General features: G+C 40.3%; 1 protein-coding gene across 11 annotated transcripts in view; it reads right to left on the minus strand.

The window, feature by feature from the left end:
- Nucleotides 1-19053, minus strand: part of NAV3 (neuron navigator 3) — a 430222-nt gene that overhangs the window by 46244 nt on the left and 364925 nt on the right. For 10 of the 11 annotated variants that reach the window (XM_080971313.1, XM_080971308.1, XM_080971315.1 and 7 more), the window contains 6 exons: nucleotides 18113-18821; nucleotides 14897-15385; nucleotides 10095-10136; nucleotides 7770-7927; nucleotides 5942-6130; nucleotides 3232-3284 (listed from right to left, as the gene is read on the minus strand). In XM_080971313.1, the coding sequence (XP_080827439.1) occupies nucleotides 3232-3284; nucleotides 5942-6130; nucleotides 7770-7927; nucleotides 10095-10136; nucleotides 14897-15385; nucleotides 18113-18821 (1640 nt within the window). The remainder of the gene's footprint in view (nucleotides 1-3231; nucleotides 3285-5941; nucleotides 6131-7769; nucleotides 7928-10094; nucleotides 10137-14896; nucleotides 15386-18112; nucleotides 18822-19053) is intronic. The other variant, XM_080971312.1, reaches the window with a different exon arrangement.

Here is a 19053-nt window from a genome sequence, read left to right on the forward strand (position 1 = left end):
AACAAAGCTTTTTGTACCTCTTATCCCGGTAGTATGACCAGCGGCACAGAAAATCATATAAAAACTTATTTGTGGGCACCATGACATAGTAGTGGGGAGAGTTTGATTTAAAAATATGGAACAGCTACTTTAAACTCAACATGTAGATATGAAAGAAGGCATGGAGCACTGTATAATATCACAGAAGAATGAAATTTTGTTCTTTATGGTCTTCTTGCCTATCACTGAAATCAAACTCTATGCTTGATATTTCCACTGAAGTACCATTTCCTGATTAGGGACTTCACAATCATATGAGTTTTATCCCTAGGAGCCTATGAGAACAAAGAGGGGAAACGCTGAACAGGGATTATGTCCTTCAACTACAATTCACACTACTGATTTTATAGTCCAAAAGAATCGCTTGCCCTTAACTAAAAGGTTTTCAGCTCCCATTATCACAGCTAGATACTCAAACGCTGAACAAGAAGTGATGCCGAATAGTGAGAAAGGGAGAAGGGGTCAAGCAACAGAAATCTTAGAATGATCATTCTTATCGGCTGATGTGGTGTGTGGTAAGTGTATGATTCATAAACACTTGTCCTACTTGTCCTAAAAGGTAATGGTTACCTGACTGTGCAATTCATGGAGGGCAGCAAGTGGCGACTGTCGCCTGGCATGGCCATGGCCGAGCCAGAGGCAGTCTCCTGGTTCCTGTGCAGTTGGTGGAGGTCACTTATTCCTTCACTGGCCATGCAAGCTGCTGCACCTAGCTTCACCACATAATTTGTCACTGGATTTCCCAACCTATGCAACATGTTTGCCCGGAAGTGAGCAGGCAGTCCACGCTTAAAACCTTGCTATGGAAGTATTTGGTCACTGTATTCAGAAAGGCCTGGGAGGAATTTGCCTGCAGACTAATTGGGCTTGTGGGCTTGTCTAGGAATTTTGCATGCCACATAGAAATTGTCACAACTTGTTGGCAGATAAGGCATTGGGTTGGATTTTTAGGACTCAGCTATACAGCTGCAAATAAAACATTTTAAGTGCAATATACAATGTTGTACTAGATGGTAATGGTGAGCCTTATGGAAAATGCAATGTACAGTGGTACCTCTACTTACATGCCCCTCTTGTTATGTATCCTTCGGGATACACACACGGCAAACCGGAAGTATATTTCTGAGTTTTGCCGTGCGCGCATGCACAGTAGCGCTCTATTGCGCTGCGCGAGTACGCAGAACAGGCACCTCCGGTTGCGGAAATCTCAGGATCCAACTGGAGCTCCGGAATGGATCCCATCCACAACTGGAGGTACAATTGTATTTTTAAAAACACTAAAATAAAAACATTTTCAGAACAGTTTTTATGTGTGTGTATATTCCATTTTAGTCTAGGCGGTGGGGAGGAGGAGGTTGGGAGCCCTCCTCACTTTAAGGAATTGGGATACGCTATTAAAGGGGTCCAGGGAGAGGTGCTTCTGTCCAGATACCCAGATGGGGGATGATAGGCCACAGCACCCCTCAATATGGCACTCTTGAGAGTAGCACCTTGATTTCATGTATGCCTTAACCCAGGATTGCCCCTGCAAAATAATCAGTAGGCAGACTGGGTGATGCAGGATACATACCCAATGGCTATGCCAAAACCTACTGACACCTGTAATCAATAAAGCTGTGGCCTATTTGATCCCAATAGGTTGTCCTGGGTTTATTCTATCTTCCCATGCTGTGGCCCCCTCCAATGGTCATGGGCTGACTGCACCTGGGCCTATAGTCTAAATTGCTAATGCAAATATATTTGCAAGCATAGAAATGTTTCAAAAATATAGACAGATAAAAAAAATACAGACTGATCCAATGAATCTTGAAGTTCATACACAACAATTTGTGTTTTACATCTACAAGTTCAGTGGAGTTAGCATTTGGCATTCGATCATAAGCAAGTTCAGGTGGCAAGAACATTATTCTGTGCCCTTAAAAATCTGAATTCTCAAGCATATAAACTCAACTGTGCCAAATATGCTCTATGCATTATGCAAATTAAAACTGGATTTTATATCTCCCTTCCCCAAGTCGTCCATATTTGGAACATTGCTCAGTTCTTCAAAAACAGCTGCAGTTAATGTAAGTTGAGATAATATGCAAATTATGAGTGTTAGGCACTAAAATTAAATATACAATATGCAAATATTCATAAGTGCATATATGACTTTAATCTGCAAGCTTTGTTACAAATTTTTAAAATAGAGTGTGGTATTTTAATGGGTAGAGGAGGTTGTTGGAAAGATCTGTTTGGTGGCATGAGAACATACATGGGCAAGTTATCATAACCAAAGCAACCGCAACATAGAGAATATAATTCAATCCATGATTCATCATGAACTTCTTGAACAATTATTTAGAAACATCTCTGTACCTTAAGGAGGCAGCAGCCATGCTTTCAACAAAAACTGAATCCAAAGTATCACACAAGTAGCTTTGCTTTCCAATGTAGGGCTTAGGTTACGTCATGCATTTCTTGAACAGCAGTATACCTCACAGTGTGCTGCAAAATGTATGATAAGCTTGCTCTATGTTCAATAACTTATCAAAACTCTAGCTGGGCCAGTAGATTTTCAACCCTAAGTACCCTGTATTACATGAAATGCATTGCAGTATTTCCTTCTCTCTCTCTTTAGCCAGAAGTTGACATTGTTTCCTAAATGCAATATAAAAATAATAAATTTCCACTGTCTGAAAGTTCAAGTATGTCTAATAATTAAAGTCACCTACTGTCTGGTTCCATAAAAATCATCTTATGTCAGAATCCAAAACTGCAACCTCAAAGCAACGCTGTAATTTCAGAATAATCTTTCACACCTCAGCAGGTCCCTACCAAAGCAATCCACCAAGTGCTATCGGCTCTTTTAATGTGCTCAAAAATGGTGGTGGGACAAGGTGGAATGGCTAAGCATGAGGGCACTGAGCAGTACACAACAACAACGGGCACTGGTAGATTTTGTACAATTCCGCTTTCAAAGGGAAAACACAAAAGATGCTACAGATGGCAAAATTTAATGCAAGGAGGCAGTTGTGCATTGTACTTTGAAAAGTATAAAGAAAATGTTAAAGTCAAACAGCAGTGGGAGATTTTTATTGCCCTACCAATGTCAAATTTCCATCTGTTTCCTGAACCACTTAGCAATCCCCCTGGCTTTCCATGGTATGCATGATATCATGAGGTACAGTCTTTTATATATTGTCAACTTACTGTGGAGTAGAGAGAAGAGGTGCTGGAAACTAGGGATAATGAAGACCCGTGTACTAAAAAGAGAAACATCAAGAGCATTATCACAAAGATATTGATGAAGAAACAGGAGTTATTGCCTGTCACGAGCAACAACAGAACATCTCTTTTCAATTAGGAAAAGAAGAAAAAAAGAAAGAAAGCTATTATTGAGGGTATCCATTTAGAAACACACACACACACACCCTGGTAGTTCCTATAACACCTAGAATGGTTTTTGTCCACTGAAAAACACTTGCCTTTGGATTGTAATAGTTCATTGCCTTTTTTCTAGCAAACAACAATTATGTTACCCTTCTTTGATAGTAAAATGTCATCTGAACATCACCTTTTGGCAAAGCAAAAGGATGACTTCTAAACTGTGGTTTGGAATGAAAAGACATCTTGGTCTGTCTGTGTAACTGTTTGCGTGTACATATCCTTCACACAGCTACCAACTGATTGGATGACTCAAAAAGCAAATACAGTAATAGAGGGCTCAATCCAGATTAGGGCTATGATTTGGGGGTGGGGATAGGATAATTTAATCCTAACTTAAAATTCTCTAAATATTTATTTGTGTAAGATAATGGGGAAGATTTAGAATGTCTGAACGGAGCTAACCTATTTTCACTGTTAAAAGCTGAATTTCCAGTAAATATTATTGGAACTCGAGAACTGTTATTTTTATTATGATTTAACACTTACGTAGCACTTTAAATAGATATCAGTATCTAACGTATTCTTGTTATGATTTACCCTAAAGCCAGCCAGTAAGCTTTAACGGAACAGCATAGATGTGAATTTGATATCCATACTGAAATGCTCTATCTGCTATTATCACTCAGGCAGAATTATAACACCACATTGCTTGGCACTCCCCAGCAAAACTGTGATAGAGATATGCTGGGTCAACGCTAACATCGCCCTATTTCTCTGTCAAGAAAAATGCAAAACATCATTCCTTTTTTCAGATCGGTAGAGATCTATTCATCCCCACAGTTCAGTCACACCTGTTCCACAATATCCCTTACTTTTCCAATGCTGATATCCTTAGCTGAGGATGTCTAGCCAAGGCCTGCTTAAGCTTGTTGGAACATTACATGGTATAAAGTCAGCAGGGGTGGCTGCAAATGCCAGAAGAAGAAAAAAAGGGATCTGCAAAGCTTGGGCTGCTGCCAGCTCTAGACAGAAAAATAGCTAGACAGATAGTGCTTGTGAACTGGAGGTGGGGGAAAAACACTGACTTTTTGTGTAGTGAGGCAGTGTGGGAGAGCTTAACTAGGCACGTAGCCAGCAACTCTTGAGAAAAGTGGGGAAAGTGAAAATCAGGCTGATGAAAGCAAAAGCCTGGGAGAGCTTCAACAGCTTAGCAGCCCGGGTGGCATGGATCATCATCGCTGGCAGAAAGATAAACAGCTGTGAATTATTGTCCCAGCAGAGATCTGAATAGGTAAAGCATATGGGAGGTTTTTAGAGCTTGACAAAAAGAGTCTGCATGAATACTCATTTGAGTACAGATAAGCCTAAATATATGTAAGAATGCTATATTATATTGTATTAATTATAGTATATGGCAGCTGCCTTCGTTTTTAACAAAGTTCTGCATATTGAAGAACTGCAATTGTCTAAATATTAAAGAGGAGTTGTTAGCACATCTGCCTCACCAACAACTAGCCTCTGAGTGTATTCATATTGTAGTGGTACCACAGGGCTACGTGGCAGGGTTTAACGCATATCTGCACCTAAACATGTACATGTGTATTCAAATACAATTCACCTTTATCATATTTGTAGCTCTCGCTTATCTTACTTTAACCCCTGACTGACCCTATAAAGTTCAAAGCTGAGGAACTATGTCTGGCCCAAGTGACCTGAGCAGGAATTTGAATTCAGATCTTTGCAGTCAAACACTTTCCCCTATATTTAGATGCAATGTCCCAAAATGGACTGCTCTGAAAGCCAGCCTGCTCACAATCTGTGATTTGGGCTAACAAACCAGGATGTGAAACCACAGTTTGAAGCTGGTTTGCAAATTATAGTTTATGCTTACTGTGGTTTGCTGTTATGCCTGTGTGAAGTAATAAGTCTTTCAGCCTCTTTGTAAAATTGCTGCTTTGGGCTTTAAACATTTTTGTGCATAGGATGGCGAGAAGTTCACAGGAAGATTTAAAGTACAAGGGGCTGCTTTGTTCACAGGAGAGTCAAAAGTTTAAGAGATGTTTTGCCCAGTAAGCTTTGCACTGACAGATAAAATATTTGTTCTAGGAAACTGACAATGTATAGAAGTCAAGCAAGAAAACATGGTACTGTTATTTAGTTTTGGATTAAAGTTGTGAAGTCAGAATTGAAGAGCTTGGGTTAAAGAGTCGCAAAAGAGAAAATGGGGTGCTTAGTTGGGTGCTACAAGATGAAGGAACCAGGAGATGGCCATGAAGAGACCCAAAAGGATGCAATTTGGCAAGTGTTGGCTTGATTACAAAAATAGAATAGGTATAGCTGGATGTATTTATTTCCATTTATCTTTGAAGAGTTAACACATAAAATGAAATCAATCTGTAAAATAAACCTGTAGTACACCTGAAGCTGAAACTATGGTGTGGCTTCTTAACTCTAGTTAACTCTATGGCACAAACCATAGTTTCATGCTACATCAAAAGGCAGCCTCTGTTAAATATACCACACATAGCCTTACCTTCTTCCATGCTGTCTCTGAATGACCCAGAATGACTGATTGCACGTGGTCTATCTTCCAAGGATGTGGCACTGCCACACAACTGGGAATCATCGTAAAGATCGAAAGAAGAATCTTGTGCTGGGATGCTGTTGGACCGCATCATACTGGGCCCAGGAAGTTTGAATTGGGATAAGTTTGTTGGACTCACTGAAATAATAATAATAATAATAATAATAATAATAATAATACCATAAGTTTTGATAACATATTACTGCACTGCAGGGGGAAAAGAAAGCTCTGTCAAATAACATTTGGGCTTTTAATTTTTTGATGAATTAGGAACACTTTTAGAGTGGTTTCTCATAAGCATATTTGGCTTATTTTTGTCTGAAGCTCCTCCCTACCAAGTTAAAACAGATCCCATAGAAAAAAGGATTTTGCTTTCAATAGTTCCAAATTTATTTACAATTATAATATGGTATTTCCTAAGTCTGTAGTATGGAGATATTTTTGCCAAGATTACCAGTATCTGCTCAAGCAACATTTTCCTCCTGCTAAAATACACACACACACACACACACACACCAATCCTCACAGTAAATGGGAACTTTCATATGTGTGGGCTTTATCGAAAAGAGAAGTAACAGACTCCCCTCTTGGTTCAAATGCTGCTCTCACGGTTTGGAAAGCTGTTTTTCAACAAGCTTAAAGGGAACATTTTTGACCCATCTAGCTGGTGTGGAACTAGGGCCAAGGAAAACAGCATTTATCTGCCCCTTCAGACATTAGGGTCAAATATTTTGAACTAATGGCGTATGGCAAGATGTTTCCAGTATTGCTGGCTGTGTCTAAAATAAAAATGTCTGGAGCAGTATTTTTCTGAGAGTCTTTTAACACACCGGGAAAATGGCCCACAGAGAAAAGAAACGCTAGAGGGGTGGAAGAAAGCTTTTGCAATAAGCCATTGTACTGGGTCACCACACTGGAGGAAAACTAAACGACAGAAACACACAGATTTGTTTCTACCAAAGGGAAAAACTGTTACTATGTCTAAGTTTAACCTTGTCTACACTTGTGGTCTTAAGGAAATCAGCCCTGAGTGCTCACTGGAAGGACAGATCGTGAAGCTGAGGCTCCAATACTTTGGCCACCTCCTGAGAAGAGAAGACTCCCTGGAAAAGACCCTGATGTTGGGAAAGATGGAGGGCACAAGAAGAAGGAGACGACAGAGGACGAGATGGTTGGACAGTATTCTTGAACCTACAAACATGAGTCTGACCAAACTGCGGGAGGCAGTGGAAGACAGGAGTGCCTGGCATGCTATGGTCCATGGGGTCACGAAGAGTCGGACACGACTAAACGACTAAACAACAACACCACTTGTAGTCTAAGCATTGACACACAATTATACTGAAATAAATGGAACTTACTTCTGAGTAAATGAGATTTGGAACTTAAAAACGCTCAGCAAAATATAGGAGAAGAATGCACTTTTAATTATTTTCTTTGACAGATGATTTTTCCAGCCCAACAGTCAAAGTTGGCCCATTGGGGGTTTGGTACAGATAAGGATCTGCTCTCTGGGCTCAAAAAAATAAAAATGAATTCTCCACCCCTACTTTAGATGCTGAGGTTCCAAGCTGTGCAGGAATTTAACTAGTACTTGGAACTGATCCCCAGAATGGACTGGGAGACAAGGAATATGTTCAGATACGGTAGGAGCAGAAAAAAATGCATGCTTAATTTTAGATAGCCGAAGTTATGCATTCTAAAAGAGTGACTGGGAGCTTAAGATGTATAAAGGAAGCTCAGTAATGGAGCACTGCAAGTAGTTTCTTTTTCTTACCTAAGTTGGAAAAGTATTTCCCAGTTGCAGATGAAGACATGGCTGTAGGAGATACCAAAGGAGACTGACTTCCAGTGTCTTGCAGCCCTCCAGTAGAATGAGAACGCAGCCACTCTTTCCCTTCCTCCTGACTGGCCTGCCGAGAGGATGGCGTATACCTGAAAGACATCACCACTGATACACTGAAAACTTCCACATGAACTGCACTTAGCAAGAGATTTGTGGCTTGGAATCAAGCAATAATCATACAGTTGGTTTAGTCAATGCTGAACAGGAGACTTGGGGTCATGTCACCCAAGAAACAGACGGACAAACAATCAGCAATACATATCTGCATGTGATGGGAAGACGTACAAAGGAAACAGCTAAGCCTTATGATAATTTTTTTTTAAAGAACAACAACAGCAACAACAACTCTAACACATAAAAAAGATAAAGCAAAAACTTAATTTCAAGCATATCAACAAGGCTGGAAAATGAGAGCTTGATAGTGAGGAGAGACGGATGTCCAGTTCCTATATTATACGAGCTACATGAGCATAGTATACAGGTAGGCTGAAAGCAGAAGAAAACAGAAGAGCAGCTGTGAAAGAAATGCATTTTTGTTAGTGACATCTGAAGGGACAAAATGCAGTGTTTGTCTCTCAGAAGGGTCGGTCCTTGATGCTATGCCCTACCCCCAAACTGATAAGATTTAAGGGATGGGGGGGGAATACTCACTTTTAAAGAAATGTGTTTGCAGAAAGAAAAAGCTTTGGAAACCCAACCTCTCACAGACTTTTGGGTGCTGCTGCCAAATACAAAAATGTAACTGCACCAGCAGCACTCATACTGCAGCCCACTGGTCAAACTTTGCGGCAGGGACTGAGAAAAGCAAATTCTTGAATGGATTAACATAGGAAGTTAGCCTGTGCAGGCATTTCAGATAGTTCAGATTTCAACTCAAGAGTGTGCACTTTCTTTGTCATTGTACAAGTAGGCTTCGTTCAGCCAAATTTCTTGCAAACCTGTATGTGTGTGTGTGTGTGTGTGTGTGTGTGTGTATGCAGGTTTGCAAGAAATATACAGTATATATATATATATATATATATATATATATATATATATATATGCATACACACACACACTGTATGTGGTTCCAGTACCATTTTAAAAAACTGCGGTGGGATCAAAAACGTCACACCCACACCCACAGACAAGTCTACCATTGTTGGCTGTTGCAGTTCCTCCTCTTTGAGTGCACTGGGAGCTTTCTGCTATTGCAACAATGAGAGTCCTACATCTGTACAAACAGGACTGCATAGCTGGGCTGCAAAACTTTGGTGAAACTCTTAGAACAATGCCTGAAACAGGCACAAGGGGTGGGGTTTCCACATTAACTTCAGGATTGCATGCCACTGTATTTCAGGCCTCCAGAAAGCCTCCATGTGGGAGATGGTAGTTCGGATTTATTTTCCCTCCCTGGCTCTTATGGTAATGTCTCAGATTCTACAGGATGGTGTGCAAGGAAGAGAACTGCTGACTGAATAAACACCATCTACGTTTGATTCCAGGAGACACATTAAAATGCTCTGCCATCTGCAGTGTAGTCAAGATTACTACCCCGTGCATTCATTTTGATGAGCAGACAGGTTCTTCAGATTTTTCCTTTTCAAAGCCCCTGGCAGACACAAATTGAGGGTTGGCACCCCAATGTGCTACAACTCAAGTGCAACAGAAGAAGTCATATATCGTTCCTGCGTAGAAAATACCAGCGGTGACAACGCCAGACGCTTAACCAATGGTCCTAGCCCTCTGAGTGTGTGATTAAAGCTAGAAGCAAAGAAAGCTTGCTGCAGTTCATTGATTAACATGTTTTTTCTGGGGGGAAATATGATTACTCTGATCTGAATAAGTGGGAAAGTTTTAGAGGAATGAATTCCTATCGGACAGAGGGCAAGGAACAAGTCAAGGAGGCAGGGGAGGAAACAACAGAGTTGCTGAACTTATGTTTGAAGCTAATTTGGGAGTTCCAAATTTGAAGGTTCCACTGAAATATCTGGTTTATTTTGAGGGAATAATTTCTAAATAGAGGTAGAAGAGAAGTTTTAAAAAATGTTATTTCACACTTGTTGAGGGCACTACCTGCACGCTACTTCAACATTTCACATACTGCCAGAGTGAAAGTGAAAGAACGTTAAAAAGGGGGATTCTTATTGTAAACTGATTTTATATTAGTTGTTTAACAGGAGAAACAGGATACACAGTGACAAGGATGAAATATTATAGAAAAAAGTTACGGAACAACAGAGAAACAGCAGCCATGCTGAATAAAACATCATATACCTTAATCCCTTTTTGGGTAGTGTATTTCTGTCAAGTTGCATGCTGTTAAAACAAAGAAAACCCCTAAGGACATATAGTAAAAAGAGCACTTCAAAATTATAAATTCTAAAGTGTTGTATCACAAAAAAGGCATTCAGAGTTATTTAAATGTGTTCTTTGAAAGGTACCTTTTATGCAACACTCAAAATCATCAGTGCAAGTAATATATTGCTATTTTTTTTCTCAAAAGGAAAAAAAATGCCATACTTTTGTAAAGAAAATACATATTGATTTGAGAATTTGCTTAATCTTATTCCCATTCCAGCCTTAGTTATTATGGAATTTGAGCATAAGACTCCTAGGATTATCATGTGGGCAACAAGGTCAGGAGATTTATTGGGTTTCAGTTTGGTTGTCTTCCATAAAGACTATTATCCTGTTGAAGTCTAGCATCACCAGGGAATTTATTATTATTATTATTATTATTATTATTATTATTATTATTAACAACTTATATTCAGCCCACCCAACTGGGTTACCCCAGTCATTCTGGGCAGGTTTTCAAAGGTTAAGTGAAAAACTCTTTTCACAAGAACAACTGGGGAACATATTGCGCCTGGTTCAAGTACATTATTATTATTATTATTATTATTATTATTATTAAAAACATAGATATATGCAGAAAAGGCTGGGACTCTATCATGGCACTGTATCAAAAGGGAATCACTGTTGAACAAAGTATCTAAACTGAATATCCAGACAAAATTTGTCACACTTCAGTCCCATTAAAATCAATGGGGCAAGTTACCCATTACTTATAAGTCCCAAATGATTTCAATAGAACTAAAAGATAAGGAAATCCATCTCAATCCAAACACGTGAGACAGAGCCTGCCCAAGGTATTCTCTGGCCATGCATCTGGCTTGACCCATCAGCTGAGGAAAGGAAACCCACTCTGTAGCATGAGGATAAATTTCCTTAACTCTCTTTTCTTATTTCTCTCTGTATTGTGATAGTGCAGAACACTATATGTGGCTATGCAATAAGGAGGGGAGGGAAATGTTATTTAAGGACATTTTTTTACTGCTGTATCAAATTTCCCCATTCAAACATTTTGGGGTTGAAACACGAGACTTCAAAAGGTGTGAAAAGTTGCTTGAAGAACTACTAGCAATGTTTTGGTGTGACTGTCAGCACCATTTTTTAGGGCTTGACTGAGATCCCAACCAATCATTAATATCAATGGGTACCAGCTTGAATGATCCCCTTTTCCTCCCACTGCTTGCTGTTCAGGGGGTTCTCCAAACCTCACCCAAACCAAAAGGGGAATCTTTTATTGCAAGTATATCTTAAAACCTTGTAATATATATCAACTAACAATGATTGGTAGAAAACAATCTGTGTCTCAAAGAAAACCACTTTCGCTTTGGTTTCTGATATTGTTGTTCTGTATGTAGCTGTGGAGAGACTGTAATTACAAGAATGGTGAGGGATGAGTCACTTATTTGCCAAGCCTCATAAGACAGATCTATAATCATTATATTTGAAGGTCCTTGTACAGACGTTCTTTGGATTTGCATGCAGGGGATATTGCGAAAGCAGCCATAGGCTCATACTGGTTACATGAACATCAGCCAATGCACATAGCGATGAATCCTGTGATCTATAGACTAGAAAACAAGACATATGGATCACAAAGATGTTCAGACTAGTATGTACATGTTGATGGGGAGGGGTGTTTCAGTGTGACCATGACTCTTCCTTGTATTTTAAACAGCCATTAAAATAAACAAAAACTCAGGAGTTGAAAAAAGTTGAATAATACATGAAAAACACCAGCAATAGCAGAGCCATTTAAATCCATGTATTATTCAAAACACAACAAAAAACAGTCACTGATTTTTCAAATATAATGTTAAGATTTCAGGTTTTCTTACACATTCCATAGACTAAACAACTTACCAAACTCCAATTTACATAATATCCAAATAAAAAACAAGCACGTATCAGGATATTATAATGATGTGCTGCATCAAACTGACAGAACCATGATTTATTTATTTTGCCCAACCCGTACTACAATTTAGAAACCCAGTTATATAGAGGACTTAGTTTAGTTTGGAGGATGAGATATGGATGTTGGTCCAAGACTCCTGGGTCCCTTGAATGGCCACAACTAGAGAGGTGCACAACCTGTCACATTTTCCATTTATTTGTTCAATTGCATCAGATGCTCATAGAAAGTCCATGTATTGTCTTAAATATATTTTGGTTTTAGGAGCCTCACACTGCTCATCAGATGTGCATTAGTATGTGCATCCAAATACTGGAGCTTTCCACTTCTTTCAGTAGAATACATAACGAAACACAGAAGCCCTGGCTAGCTTATATATTCTAGAATTTGCTTATTGAGCACATCCATTTCCATTTCCCCTGCCCCCAGACTGAATGCCAGTCAGACAGGTGTGACCACAATCTCCAAATGAGAAATCAAATCCATTTGATTACTATGGCTTTCTTTCTCCATCTGTGGACATGGCAAGAGATGGGGGGTTGTTGCAGGCTAAAAACAGAAAAAATGTTGCTATATACCCTAAACCTGATAGACACAGTGGACTACTGAATGACGTATGTAAGTATTAATAAAATAAGCCATGTTGGTTTCTAACATGAATATGAACAGATAGAAACTAAACCACCTACTTCATCATCTCACTGCTGAAGAGAAAGAGGGTATAGAAAAGTGTCTGGCCTACGCAAAAGATATGGGCTACCTGTTTCAAGGTACCATACGTAACGGTACTGATTGCATTGTACTGCACTGTATCAGTTACAGCTCAGAGAAATCCCGAAAAGTGGCAGGACAGAAGAGAACAGCTAAATGGATACTTTTCTGCAAGTTGGAGCCCCCTTCAGCCTAGTTTGTCAGTCATCTGCTGTGCCTTGAATGGACACCAATATAACAGAGGGACGGAGTGGTTTTTGCCTGCCTTCACTTGGAAAATGCTATGAGAGGGATGTTTTATAGGACTGGGCTATGTTTAAAGAGCTAATTGGCTTTTGCTCAGAACCTGTGCTGCTGTGGAATCAGTTCGTGTATGCTGCGTGTTTTGCCTCTTTAACTGCTTAACATTTGTAAATACACATATATTAGGCGTCTACAAACACTGCTCCATTCAGTGGAGTACTCATGCAATTTCAATGCTCTCTCAAAGAATACTTGGAAAAATGCAAAGCCGAGACTAAATTATTATTTTATCTAAATACCCTTGAGGCAGAAATAAATTCAATAGCTATTCCAAAAATTATTTTATAATGTCTCCATGTAGTTATATTTTCTAAAGAACAAATACGGAGAATCCTTGAGATTTAATACAGTGTACAAATTTGCAACAAAGCTCATACAGCATAGTATATAAGGGAATAGGAAAGGTGCTGGTTTGAATCACACTCTTGTCATGTGGTCATCGTTTATGTCTGGGCATAATGCTAAACCTTGATTTAACATTATGAGAACTAGTTAAGATGAACACAATTAGGGTTGGGACAACATGCTCTTTGCTTTTGCGATACTCGCAAAAGGGATTTTGCCAGGTGGGCGGGACAACCTGTATGCCAATCATGTGATATCATAAAGATGCCATGTGATTGACAAATGTACTGCCCCACCTGCCTATCAAAGTTGGCCCATGATCATGACCCTGATCCAGAGAATGTGGATAAAAATACTGATGTGCCTTACTGTCTTGAAAGAAACACAAGAAGATAATGCCTATGGGGTGCTATTTTTTTTATAGTGCATCACAATGGCTACCTGTGAACATTTGCCTATAAATTTGTATTTTTAATGTGATAGCATTTACTCTCTGCATAGGTAAACTGGCTGTGTTATACTCAGATTCACTCAAAATCATTGTTATACAGATAGGAGAATATAAATTGGAATGGTTAATGGCCAGTTTAAAGTTTTGATGCTATGGAAACTATTAACCTTTTAAAATGTTTAAATGTTTTAGAACGTATCATGCCTCACTTTGTAACTTCAGACTAAGTTTTTTTTCCAAATTATAAACTGAATAGATTTTAGAGAAACAGTGTCACTATTTAATTTATAAATCTGTGGTTTGATTTTCACGTTATTCTTCCTAAATATATCATCTACCCGCATAATCTTGATTGGAATGTTTTCCAGAGTGCGGAAGAAGGTTTTTTTTGTTGTTGGCTCTAGTTTATTGTGTATGCTCAATGCACACTTTCCCTCCTTTCAGTCTCTGGGTCAAATAAATTTTGAAGGTTTTTGTTTGTTTGTTTGTTTGTAGCTGCAAGTATTTGTAACCTAACATACAGATACGAACTGATGGTAATTTCCCAGGTGTAAACTAAATTACTCCAGAATAAATATAACAAAAAATGTCCCAGATATAAAGCAGTGGTGGTCTTTCAGCTCTCAAATTTCAGCAGCACCCTGTGCAACACTAAAATTTGCTCCACTCTGTTCTGCAGCATTGATGTGGTGCTGCCTGCAGAATGGTACCTCTATGTGGCTGCACCGGTTGAAGTACCCTAAAACTGCCTCTGATGAAAGCCCTCAATGGAATCATCTGTTCTACTGAGCATAAAGACAACGGAAGTACCGTAGAGCTTTCTACAAGGGACACTGTCAAAAAGCATTTCCAGTTATTTTACTTTCCCCTCCTTTCCTTCCTCCCCTAACCTCTTACATTGTTGGTTTTGATTTGAGGATATATTTCGAAAGCCATGCTTCTGGCTGCTTCCATTTGTTATGACCCTTATCGAAATACTTCTCTCCGTGGCAAACTCACCTTTCTGAAAGGGTAGATCTCACACTTCCAGTTCTCATGAGCAGGCTCTGAACCTCTTGAGTGCTTGTGGTCAATCCAGACAGGGAGCCATGGTGGCTGAGAGGGAGGTCAATAGATTCAGAGCTTGTGTGGAGGCTAGTCATTGACTGGTAACTTGGTGTGTCCTTACTGCCAGCAGAGGAACTACTCAGGTTTGCAGCCCACACAAGACCGCCTGACGTGAAAGAGTGGGCTGACGCCGGGCTAGAAGCCAAGGAGTGACTTAAACTTACAACATCTGTATTCAAGTCCGAGGGTTTGCTGAAGAGAGGGCTACTGCCGCCACTCTGCCCACCTGCACTGCCCATGCTACCTGTACCTGAGGATGGAGATTCCAGGCTGCCTTGCCGAGCTAATGTGGTACTAGGGCTGGGCATTGCAGATGTGGATTTGGCACCTTCTGTATTTGGTGCAGGGGCAGTTTTGCCACTTGCTTTGGCACCAAACAACCTACAGGAAAAAACAAACGAAACAAACAGAAGTGTTATTCAGAAAAGCCAAAGTTTCACGTAATAATGCTCTGAAAGCCAAAGCACAGGAATAATGAAAACAGCTAATATAAGGCCCTTCTCTTCCCCCCCCCGCCCCCATTGCTTCTCACAATCAAATCCGCTTAAGCCCTTGGACATACTTTATTTTACTGTTTCAAAAGCATTAATTCCAAGATTTGTCTTTTGAGAGGAAACAGACCTTCTCAGGGAGATGAAAAGCACAACAGCCCTGTGTGATGAGATTGCGTAAAAAGATTAAACTTTCACCCAAATCCAGTGGTTAGCACAAAATCTTCAGTAGTTAAGACATTTGTTTTTAAATTAGCACAGCATGGTTTGGACAGCCTTGTAAATAGTTGGACCCCCCCCCCTTCAAAAAAATTTTTTTATTTTTAAAGAAGGAATTATACTTATATGACATGCAAGATGCTAATTTGAGGTCTGTTCCCTATCCGTGTATGTGTGAAAAGATTTTGCAATTGTGTGTGGGTGTGGAGAAATACTATTTTAAGTATTGGATATACAGTTAAGGCTATGACAATTTCTGTTTCTGCGAGGTCTGAAATATTCTACATCACCTTATGCAAAGGGTTTTCTAGATTTACAGTGCAGTGTACTAAAAGGAAACAAGAAGCAACTGGCATAACGTTTATGATAAAAACCATAGCAACCAAAATAGCACATTTGATAACTCATATGCAAAAGCATTGTGCTGGCAATTAGCCACAAGAGGGCAGCATTGACTTTGTTTCAGCAAAGAAATAGGCTTGAATTCCTTAGAAAGATTTATGGTTTGATGTATATTCCAAAGTTGCTAAGATCAGTAAATGCTGATGTTCAGATGTCACCAGCAGTGTAAAATAGAATGATGGATTTTATTTTGCACCCCCTGCCGTCTGAGTTCCTACTGAAAATCCTGTTACAATCTTAAAAGATCCAAAACGTATGGGTTGTATTCAAACCAGCTTTACTCAGTGTAGACCCATTTAAATCGATGGCCTAGTAGGCCCATTCATTAAATTGTGTCTATTCTGAGTAAAAGTTAGCTGACTACAACCCAGAACGTTTTTAAAACAATTTGCAAAATATATAGTTAATGAAATTCAGTTTCCTCATCTGAATCCATTAGCTATTCAGGAAAAATTACAATCAGGAAATACAATCAGAAAAATTACAGTCAGATAGAGCGACATTTATTCCTTAATAATCCCTCACCAGGAAACCTTTCAGTTTGTTAAGGGAATACCAAGCTGTCTCCGATATGCCCTTCTCGGCCACTACCTATAAAAATCACATTGTTTCAGTTCCTCCAGGTCCCACTTCCAGCCCTATGTATGTGGGTGCTATTCTTGGCTGGATGGGAAAACTGCATTTGCTAACAGTTGCTACAAGCAAAACTTCCCAACCCCAGCTATGCTGTTGCACCCTGAGTTAGCCACCTGGAATAGCATCAATCTGCTGTTAATGACTGGATTTAGGCCCTGCCCCAATTATTTCCTCCCTGATGGACACTCTTCAGAGTCTCTAAAGAGGACACAACCAGCATGCTGCTGTATGGAGCTTTAGAGAGAGGTACGCACACAGCATACAGCTTTATTGATTTTCAAATGATTTAGCGATAAAAGTTCATGGGTTGGAATGCCAATGGGGGTGGGAGGCGACTCTCATCGGCTGCTTTTCACTTCACAGCCATGCGGTTCTCTCAGATGCCTACTTGAAAGGCTCTGCACTTGTACTCCAGAACCTTCCTAGGGTTACTTTATGTGAGAAATAAATCTTCGCATTTCTATTGCAGAATCAGAACGGATCGGTGTTCACTTATCTAAATATAAAACATCACTTCCGAGAGCCGGAGGCGATTGCGGGAAGCAGAATATAAGTCTGTGATTGCTCTGTAGAATTCTCGGGAAGGAAACAGAATAAATAGTGGAATATGAGGCCAATATTAATATCAGTTGCTTACAAAAGAAAACTTGTTCAGTTCATACTTACAGATGAAAAAAGGGGTCTCATCTGATTATAAGCGATGGAACTAGGTATCAATGTGGGGAGGATAGAAAGTTGCCTTATACTGGCCCTGACATCTAGGTCAATATTGTTTACACTGACTGGCAACACTCCAGTATTTCTGGCAGGGTCGTCTCCCAGCACTACCTGGCGATGTTGGAGATTGAACCTGAGAGCTTCTGAATGGAAAGCAGGTGTTCTACTACTGAGCTATGGCGCTCCCCCTCACACAAAAACAAGCTGAGTCCAGACTCCCTGCTACACAGGTGGCAGATTGTAGGTTTGGAGAGAATGAACCTATGTTCAACCTATAAATACAGTGGTACCTTGGGTTAAGTACTTAATTTATTCTGGAGGTCCATACTTAACCTGAAACTGTTCTTAACCTGAAGCACCACTTTAGCTAATGGGGCCTCCTGCTGCTGCCGGAGCACGATTTCTGTTCTCATCCTGAAGCAAAGTTCTTAACCCGAGGTACTATTTCTGGGTTAGCGTATGTAACCTGAAGCGTATGTAACCCGAGGTACCACTGTACACTAAAATATTACAAATGCCCCAAGTCTGCAGTGATCTCATTCCAAAAGAAACCAGGCCTATGTGGCATGCTGTTCCTCTGGAACTTCTCGACTCTGGGGAGTGGGCTGAGCATAACATTGCCATTTCACAGAAAACCCCTTACCTTCTAAATGTGGGCGAGGCAATGTCTGGATATTTTGAACCTGGCTGCCTGAGGCCTGGTGTTCCACAGGCACTGGCTGAGGTTGGACTTGATTTTGGAGAGCTGGACAGCGACACACTCTCAGAATCAGAAACGGCCACTTTTTCCTTCTCTTTGTCTGTCTGGTTGATGGTGACAGGGCTGGAGCGCCCTGAGCCAATCTTCGTCGGTTCCCTCAGTTTGTTGGTAGCGGCGGCCCCTGCAGACTTGCTGCTCACATTGGAGTCGATGCTGCTGGTGCTTGACCTGTGTCCGCCTCTGCCAGGAATCCCACTTGTGCTTGACTTTGAAGGGCGCGGCAAACTTCGGTACTGCAGGGTAGTTTTTGAGCTCACGTGCAGCACACCGTCGTCTTGATTCTGTGAGCCATCTAGGCTGGTTTTCCTCCCTGCATTGGACTTCCCACCAATAGCTGCAGATTTGGGCATCTTCCCCAAGGTAGCCGATCCACTTGTTATGGTTGCACCACTTGCAGAGATTATGGTTGAAGAGCCAACCCCAGCTTTCTTGAAACCAAAGGAACCGGTAGCTGTTGATCTGCCAATGCCAGAGGGTGGCTTTTTCCCCTCATCGCCACTGCTTTTCCCTGCATCTGAAGGTGAGCGCTGGATAGAAGCTCCTTTGAGGGGAGTTTTTCCTTTTTCTGAAGCCTTTGCATCATCTGTTTTTCCTAACAGAAAGCAGAGTTTTTGTAGTAATTCATATTTGCAGCAGTACATTTTCAGTAATACATGCAAATATGTAGAAGGGCAGTTTTGTTATGGTTTTTGTAAGAGAGAAGTGGTTTGGCCCCTACTGGCATTTCAGGATGAGAGGTGTGTAAAACTGCCAGGCAGAATTTCACCATGCAATGTACTCACTTTGTCAATGGCCATAGATCGCTTGAGATATTCTGGTTGATT

Source organism: Podarcis pityusensis (assembly GCF_964106645.2).
Source record: "Podarcis pityusensis genome assembly, chromosome: 10".
Taxonomy (NCBI): domain Eukaryota; kingdom Metazoa; phylum Chordata; class Lepidosauria; order Squamata; family Lacertidae; genus Podarcis; species Podarcis pityusensis.